The sequence below is a fragment of the Propithecus coquereli genome, unplaced genomic scaffold (assembly GCF_000956105.1).
Source record: "Propithecus coquereli isolate 6110/MARCELLA unplaced genomic scaffold, Pcoq_1.0 Scaffold112, whole genome shotgun sequence".
NCBI classification, from domain to species: domain Eukaryota; kingdom Metazoa; phylum Chordata; class Mammalia; order Primates; family Indriidae; genus Propithecus; species Propithecus coquereli.
Genome location: NW_012135192.1, coordinates 3,593,037 through 3,602,341, shown reverse-complemented (window position 1 = coordinate 3,602,341; position 9,305 = coordinate 3,593,037). Strand labels below are relative to the sequence as shown.

Below are 9,305 nucleotides of genomic sequence, written 5' to 3'. Positions count from 1 at the left end.
GTCCCAGCTACTCGGGAGGCTGAGGCAGGAGGATCGCTTGAGCTGAGGAGTTTGAGGTTGCTGTGAGCTAGGATGATGCCACGGCACTCTAGCCCGGGCAACACAGTGAGACTCTTTTTTTTTTTTTTTAATTTCTCTCCCTTTCGGCTCTCTACCTATACCCTCCTTTATCTCTGCTTTCTTCTTTGGCTGTACAATTGCAGAACTAATGGTGCCAAAGAGGAAAATAATGTGAAGCAGCCAGGAAAGACAAAGAATCTTTGTAAGGGTACCGACTATGAACCAGGTGCTTTCCATATGTTCTCATCTAATCCTCACACCAGCCTGATAAGGTATCATGACCCCAATTTTTCAGAAAAGAAAACAGACTCTGAGAGGTTAAGGAATCTGCCTAAGGGCCAGGGAGACCAATTACCTCAGTTTGCCCAAGACTGAGGGGGTTCCTGGGATGTGAGACTTCCAATTTTAAAACCTGGACAGTCTCAGGCAAAGCTGGTCACCCTACCAGGGACACACAGCCTGTTCTTACTCTTTCATAGATTCAGATTTGAACTTAGGTTAGCTGGGCTCCAAAACCCAAGCACTTTCTTCCAAAACTGCTTCTCCCAAACTAAAATCCCTCTCAAACTTCAGAAGCCCCATTATTTTCCTTCCGCACAGGCTTGTGGGACTAACCTAATTCTGGTGAAAAATGTTCAGCCTCTTTTTATTCTATCTTTTCCTCTGCAATCTATACAAATCTTTCTTAACTCCCTAATACAGCGCACCCAAAGGACCACCATTGGCAGCTTGTATGGGACAATGAAATAGTAAACTGAAAAATTAAAAGGTAAATGCGCCTATAGAAGGGTTTTCTTTTAACCCACCTTATTTCTCCTTTACCATCATTAGCATTAAAACCCCTTGGTGTGGGGAGCAATGATTAGGGAACTGAGAGATAAATTGTTCCTGCTTCAAAGACACAAGAATAGGAATGACTGCAGCAAGCCTGTCCCTCCACCCCCATCCCACCAGGGGACTGAGGTAAAGATGAATACTAATTTAAAGCAAAAAAAGTAAAAACAGTAGTATAAGGAAGGCTGGGCAGTTCCTAGGGTCCACATGTATTATAGGGTGATATCAGCAGGTGGCATTTAGTGGTGGCTTGCAATGACGAAGTGTATCTAAGGTTTATACCATCAGTAGGCCTCGGCCTTGTCATTGATCTTCATTCTCCAGTGTTCCCATTTGAACCCCTTAGAACCCAGCCCTGGCCTGGAGCCTACTACCTTCTCCACTATTATTCAGTGTCCCCAGCCTCAGGACCCACCAATAATGATGTAAAGGGAAGAAAGAATTGGGAGAGGGTCTGAGGTGGCATTAAGAGATGTGACTTTAGCAACCCAAGCATGAACTATCACATACAGAATGTTTCTGCAGGAAAAAAGATTTTTCTAAGCAAGTCAATGTCATACAGAAACTACAACATCAAAACTGTATGCAAGAGAATACCTAAGTACTTCCTCAAAGGCAACGGGCTTTACTGCCACAATACCTGGGGCAGTGCTCCAATGACTGTGTAATAAATATTGATTAAACGCATTTTCCATGCTTGAGAAATTCCACTATTTTTCCTTCAGTCATATTTCACTGACTCCCAGCACACGAGACACAGCCAGTGAGTCACTGGACTACACTCTTGCTACTCAAACTGTGGTCCATGGGCTATCAGCATCTGCATCATCATCAGGGAGCTTATCAAATCATAATCTGTATTTTTAAAAACAAGATCCCCAGGTAAATCGCATGCACATTAAAGTTTGAGAAACACTGCCTTAGAAGTTTGCTGTATACAAATCCTTCCAATCCCCAACTCCAATCTCCACATCAGCCTGAGGAAAAATGGAGCGCACGCCCTGCCCAGCGATTAGCCAACGGCGGGACTGAGACTCTTGTCATCCCGGGAGTCCTTCCTGACAGTCCCCCGTCCGCTCACCTTGATGCGCTCCCCATCAATCTCCACTGCTCGTTCTCGGAAATCCACCCCAATAGTGGCCTCGGTGCGGTCGGGGAAGCGGCCAGCGCAGAAGCGGTAGGTCAGGCACGTCTTGCCCACATTGGAGTCGCCGATCACGATTATCTTGAAGATGCGGGAGCGGGCCGGAGGCAGAAACCCTGGTGTCCCTGACACCGCACCGCTGGACGAGAAGCTTGCCTCGAGCGACGACTCCATCTCCGAAGCCATTCTCCCGACCCGCCCCAAACTGAGGCGGAGGACTGGAGACGCAGAAAGGATGGAGATTACGCCACCGCGAGCCAGTGCGCGCAGCTTGCCAGTTCGGCTGCGCAACGTCCCAGGAGTCCCCACCCGCCAGACGGGCAGCGCGCGTGCGCACCTTCTCGCCCCCGCCCCGCACAGGTGTGGCGCCCACCCGCACCGCCCCCCTGACCCCGCGTGCAGCCCCACGCTCGGCGTCACTCGGGCCGGCGCCCGTCTACCTGGGAAGGCGCGGGGTCGGCCGGGGCTTGACAGCGGCGTGGAAAGCCAGGCTGCTGGGCGGCTGAGCGGAGCGCCCCAGGCCCGGCACCCAGGCTGACTCGGCCCCGCCACGTCCAAGGTTCCCGCCCTCTGGAGGAAGCCGCGCAGTCGCTCTGGGGGCGGGGAGAGAAAAACAGCTGAGAGGAAGGAGGTGCCACAGGCGCTCTCTCGCGAGAGGGCCGAGGAGCCGCCTTTGGCGGGGGCGTGTGCCTGGGGAGCGACGGTAAGGACGCCGGGAGGCTAGGGCTACGGCCTTGGCCCGGTTGTCGACTTATTGTTGGGTCTGCCGGACCGGAGGAGTCAGGTTCCCTTGGCTTACAGCTAGGGGCAGTGGCATCGTCTGCGCTCACCACCGCCTCCTCGCTAAACCGCTGCATTACACTTTGAATAACAGCAAAATGAAGTTATGTTAGAGTAGACAAAACTTAGAAGACAGTGAAGTATGTTGAGTAGGACTCCCCAGCGCATGGAGTTCCCGGACGGGCAGTCCTGGGTGCCTGACTCATCCCTGCTCATCTGTGGCCAGTGAGAAAGAAGGGCCTGACGGAGGAAGAGAAGGAGCCAGCGGGGTACTTCCGTATGAGGGAGCTCTTGGCAACATTCAAAAACCTCACACTTCCACTCTCAAAATCAAGAAACACACCAACCCGGCCCAGAGGTTTCTTGACATAGTGAGGAACCATCGGGGAGATGATGAAGAGACTGTAGTGATTATCCTCCTTCAAACATAAAAGTAGAAATATGTCCTTGGATTCCAGCAATGTGCCGTTCTTCCTTATCCAGGAATCTTTACAGACTCCTAGAGCGCAGTCCCTAGAGTCGTCTACGTCCAGCTCCCAGTAATGTTTCCCAGAGGTGAAGGCCTGGACTCCCCTCATAGCAACGTAGTTAGATGCATCAGAATTCAAAGAGGCATCTTGATAATCAGGTCTAAGTATCAAGCTTCTCACATCGTCAAACAGCCTGATACTGTGATTGGTTGTTTCATTACGGAAGTAAATCTCCACCCGGAAGCAGTTGAGACTGTCTACCAGTCTGGTAATGCGCGCTGCACTGAGTTCTGGATTCAGAGGCTGGGGCATGTGCTTGCGCACGGACTCACTGCTTGTCAGTATATCTCCGAAATCCTGGAGCAGCTCCACATCTGGTTTATGGCACATTTACTTACATCTTTTTTAGTTGTTTCCTCTTTTCATCTATTTTGGCTTCACTTGTATTAAGTTGCTGAAAAATCTTTTGGCTTTCCTTTTTCAGTCTCTCTATATGATGTTTTCCTTCCTCTTGGACAGCTGGAAGCAGGTTCCTGTACTCATCCCTGATCATCTTTGCCCGTGGATCCACATAGCCCCCGCACAGGAGGATTATTGTCTTCTCCTCTTGTAGATTTCTATGATTTTCCTGGATCTTTTTCCATAAAGAACTCATTTGCTTTAAGATCTTCACCCGGTGGTTCTGAGCTGCCACTTCAGTGGGACAGTGTCTGTGAGCCCCACGGTCCTGGGAGTTAGAGCAGAGCAAGCAAAGCAGGCTCTTGTCCACTTCACAGAGCATCTTCTTCTCCTGGTGGGTCCCACACATTTATTCCTCAGAGCTCAGGAATTGCAAGAGGCTGGCTTTTCTGGCAGTGGACACTAGATTCTTCAGAAAAATATTGGTTTTGAAATCTTTCTGCTGTTATGGTTTCCTCCATTCTGGGCAAGAGGCATGAATGTGGGCTTCTACCCAGAAGAGACAGAGGCAGGGCCTACGAAAGCTGTGCCCACAGCCTATGGTGACCGGGTCTATAAGGTAGCTCAGGAAGGTGCTACAGGTGAGTTCTCTCTGGAAGGCTTGTGTGATTTCTGAGTCCATTTTCCTAAAAATTATATCAAGGTTCTCACCAATGTTTGCTTTAGAAGTAATAATATGAAGTCAGTTGGGACAGCAGCAAGGGCTGAATACGGTGGGGCGTGAGCCATCGCCAAACGCCATCGCCGAATGCCAGCCCGGCGCCGGATGCACTTGAAGGCGAGGTCTGGGCAGCACTGAGCTTTGCAGCCTGAGGGCATGGCGGGCGCATTGCTGCCAGGGGGCTGGGGGTACTTCAAGGCCACCTACCACCTAGGCAGCGGAGGCCATGTGAGAATATCCGCGGGACCACGGTAACCAAGGCTCGTTTGGCTAACGTCCCCAGCCCAAAAAGTACAGCACATCAGATGTGGGGCTCTTGGGGGCATTGGACCCGGAGTTGTTACTAGATGCCTCTTGGTGAAAATAAAACCCATCGTGCCTTAGTTTTATGTGTTAGTGCCTGAGTGAGGATGATGTAGTGGTTAAATATCACTGAGCACACCTAGAGCTGTCTTTGTCAACCTGAAGAAAATATTAATAGATGAAACCACCCAACTTTAAAGAATCTCTGTGAATTCTTCTGAGGAAAATATTGCCATACCAAAAGTCCCAAATGTGTAAACGTATTGTTTTTTGTTACAAGTTTTGTTTTGTAATGACAAGACTTCATTTTATGTTTGAGCAGATGGATGTGCCTTTGGAAAGTCAAAGACTTTCTCACTCACCTGGTTTAATGTGTATGCCAATTACATTTTATTCAGTTTCCTGTTTTAGAAACCAGAATATGTGCTGGAAAATCTTAATTGTTTATCTGCGAAGTTATTTCCATGAACGTTAATCATCCACAAACTATTAAAGGGCCTTGGAGTATATTCCTCTAATCTACTCTACCCATCCCAATCAAAGGAGAAAATCTGAAGATTTAAGGACAAAGAGCAGCTGTGGCTAATCAGGGAATTCCAAAGGATGGGGAAAAAAGCATCAACATCACTGTACCCAAGACTCTGCTCTTTACCATCCAAGTACTAACCAGGCCCAACCCTGCTTAGCTTCCAAGATCAAGCACATTCAGAGTGGTATGACCATAGACAACCCTGCTCTTTCTTTTTTGTATTCTGGCCTTTCCAGTTTAGCTCTTGATAAACTACATCAGAAATTCTTTATCATGTTTTTCCAAATCCTATCCATTCTTCACATCCTAGCTCAAAAGTCCCATCTCTGGCGGGATGTGGAGGCTCACACCTGTAATTCTAGCACTCTGAAGATCAAGGCAGGAGGATTGCTTGAGGCCAGGAATTTGAGTTTGCAGGAGCTATGATAACACCACTCCAGCAGGGGCAACAGAACAAGACTGTCTCAAAAAAAAAAGTGCCATCTCTACAAAACTTTTTCTCATTACTTCAGGTAAGAATGTTCTTTGCGGCCGGGCGCGGTGGCTCACGACTGTAATCCTAGCTCTCCGGGAGGCCCAGGCGGGCGGATTGTTTGAGCTCAGGAGTTCGAAACCAGCCTGAACAAGAGCGAGACCCTGTCTCTACTAAAAATAGAAAGAAATTAATCAGACAACTAAAAATATATAGAAAAAATTAGCCGGACATGGTGGCGCATGCCTGTAGTCCCAGCTACTCGGGAGGCTGAGGCAGGAGGATCGCTTGAGCCCAGGAGTTTGAGGTTGCTGTGAGCTAGGCTAATGCCACGGCACTCTAGCCTGGGCAACACAGTGAGACTCTGTCTAAAAAAAAAAAAAAAAAAGAATGTTCTTTGCTTTATTCTAGCTCTAATACAATTTTTGAAGTATTGCTCATTTAGTCTTTGAATTCTATCTTTGCTGTTTAAATTTCATGATTATATGTTGTGTCCTATGAACTGGATTGTCAACTCTTGACTACTAACTGGAGGTTCATTGGTATTCAGCAAATGATGAATAAATGAGTGAAGTGAGAAATTTCTTGTGTAAGAATTGTCAACTTGAACCCTGTACTAATTATATACAGTTTAGGATCACTTACATTGAAAAATCATTGTTGACATTCAATATTGTTATAAGGAGTTTTGCATTTTCAGCTTGCAGTTTGAGAAAGTCCTCATGTGACTGAAATATGTGCTACTCTTAACTGAATAACCCAAGAACCTCTTGAATTAATACCTGGAGGAGATTCTACTGTTGGGAAGAGTGAATGGATTATGCATCCCTATTTTTTGAGAGTTCATTTTGTCCTTGGAATCCCTCACTACCATTTGACCTTGAAGTGTGATGACCCTTTCCTTAATACTTTGCTACACAGTTGAGGAGAAACTAAATTTGGATCTTTTATCAGCATAACTTAAACTGGAACATTATAAATGGTTTAGGGTAAGATGAGTATGTAACAGAACTTTTCTAATAGGAGGGAAAACATTAGATATTAAAAACACAGAATAACATAAGGATAACCTTATGTACAAAATAGGACTACTCAATTTCAGTTTTTGCTAGGATGGTATATAAGCTTCTGAACCCCACTGGGGGCTAGGTATCACTCTTCGATTCTCTCCGTGTACACGATAATAAATCCGTATGCCTTTTCTCCAATATAAAAAAATAGCTTGGAAAATCAAGGCAAACATAAACAAAAAGTAAGATGTAGAAACAAGTCCAACTATAACAAGAATAAACATAAATAAATTTACCAATTAAAAGATAAACTGTCAAATAGAAATAAAAAGAAAAATCTACCTGTATGCCATGTATAAGACATTCAAAACATAAGGATTTAAAACAGTAGAAGATAAAAGATAGAAAACCATATATTTTATCTTTTTGGGGCAAACTCTAAAAAAAGATTTTAAGACAAAAAAATTAGAAATAGAAAAGTCATTACCTAATGATAAAAAGTTGAATTCACCATAAAGACAGAATAAATTCTAAAGCTGTTTGTAACTAATAAAATAGCTTTAAAATATATACAGCAAAAAAATACTAGAACTATAGGCGGTGGCAAGTTTCCATGCAACTCTCTCAGTTCTTGAAAGGTTAAGCAAATAAAAAACAGTGCATTGCTCTAGGCCCTGTGAATGCAGAAGCAAACAGACATACCATTGCCTTCATGGAAATCCCACATGCCAATGGGGTGATAAAAACAAATTAACAAAAATATAATCAAATTCTGGATAATGATAAATAAAGAAAAATGAAGCAGGATAAAAAGATAGAGCCTAATGGGGAAAGGTGGTTATTTTTATGTGGGTGGTAAAGGGAGGCTTCCTTGCGGAGGTCTCATTTATGCAGAGATATAAATGAAGGGAGAGAGCAAGTGATGCATATATAATGAATGGTTTTTCAGACAAAGGAAAATGCAATTGCAAAGACCCTAAGGCAAAAATGAGTTTCAAATAATGCAAATATACATGTTTAAATTTTTAAAATCTGCTTAGAATCTATTTTTTTCCATTTCAAGTAGAATTTAGAAATCTTGCCACCATAGAGGTCCACTTACCTTCTCTCCTTTATGGTATAGTTGTCGTCGATTACATCTATATTTGTTGAAAACCCCATCAGATAATGCTATATGTTTTGCTTTCAACCATCAAATATATTTTAAAGAACTCAAGAGGAAAATAGCCTATGAAGTTTACACAGATATTTATCATTTCTGGTGCTCTTAATTCATTTCTGATGTTTCAGATTTCCTTCCAGTATTATTTCTGTCTGAAGAATTTTCTTTAGCAATTCTTTTAGAACAGCTCTCCTAGAAATGAATTCCTTTAGTTTTTCTTCATCTGAGAATGCCATTATTTCACCTTAATTCCTGATGGATATTTTCACTGGATACAATATGCTGTGTTAATAGTTCTTTTCTTTCAGCACTTAGCACTTGAAAAATGTTATGACACTTCCTTCTGGCTTGCATGATTTCTGATGAGAGATTTTCAGTGTTTAAATTGTTATTTCCATATAGATAATACATTGTATTTCTCTAGGTACTTTCAAGACTTTTTTCTTTGTTTTTATTTTTTAGCATTTTGATTACGATGTCTTTGGGCATAAATTTATATGTTCATCCTATTTGTAGGTTGTTGAACTTCTTAAATCTGTAGATTTGTCTTTTGCCAAATTGAGACTTTTTCATTCATTATTTATTCTAAATTTTTCAGCACCTTTTATTATCCTCTCACGGGTCCCTGAGATTCTACTCACTGTTTTTTGAACTTTTTTCTCTCTGTTGTTCAGATTGGTTAATTTCTATTAATCTAATTTCAGGTTCATTGACTTTCCCGTGTTTACTCTGCTATTAAGAGCATCCAGTGAGCTTTTTTTAAAACTTTGGCTATTGTATTTTTCAATTCTAAAATATCCATTTGATTCTTCTTTACATCTTCTATTTCTTTGCTGATACTTTCTATTTTTGCATTGGTTTCAAAAGTGCTTGTGATTGCTTGTAGGAGACATTTTATAGCAGAGTCAAGAACTTTGAAGGGTTTGAGATTTTAATGTACTTGCAAGTTAATAAGTTAGGCTGCCACAGGTTCATGAATAGTGGCAGAAGATATGAGACTCCTGTATCAGAGACAAAGGACAGTTTATTAGCCACACCAATAGCAGGAGGCAGAATGCCAGGATTTATCCTCGTTTCCTGGGCGCCAATTCCCACAGACTGATGCCATGAGGGCTGGTGATACCTGTACATGCAGTGGGTTGTGTTGAAGAGCTCTAGTCTTTAACGCATTAACTGCCATGTTAGTTGTATTTAACTCACACTAGTTTTGAGCCTGGGGCCTCGTGAAGTATATGTAATTCACACATTTCTTTACCTTATTCACCATACCTATGGGCACAGAAAACAAAAAATAACAAATTTTTCATTAAATTAGAATTGTTTTGTTTTTGAAGTTTTTACTCTATTTTCATAATAAAACTCTGTGGCCCCAAGGAAAAAAATTTATTTTCTAGTGCGCAGTCAATGTGTTAACAAAGGGC

General features: G+C 43.3%; 1 protein-coding gene and 1 pseudogene across 1 annotated transcript in view; both read right to left on the bottom strand.

Moving 5' to 3' along the window:
- The window catches only part of RAB33B (RAB33B, member RAS oncogene family), a 27,922-nt gene extending 25,296 nt beyond the window's left edge, over positions 1-2,626 (bottom strand). The window contains exons 1-2 of the mRNA XM_012654781.1: positions 2,479-2,626; positions 1,976-2,256 (exon numbers count right to left, since the gene is read on the bottom strand). Coding sequence (XP_012510235.1) covers positions 1,976-2,224 — 249 coding nt within the window. The 5' untranslated portion in view covers positions 2,225-2,256; positions 2,479-2,626. The remainder of the gene's footprint in view (positions 1-1,975; positions 2,257-2,478) is intronic.
- Positions 2,627-3,682: 1,056 nt separating this feature from the next.
- Positions 3,683-4,566, bottom strand: LOC105818610 (annotated as a pseudogene).
- Between the last annotated feature and the right edge of the window lie 4,739 nt (positions 4,567-9,305).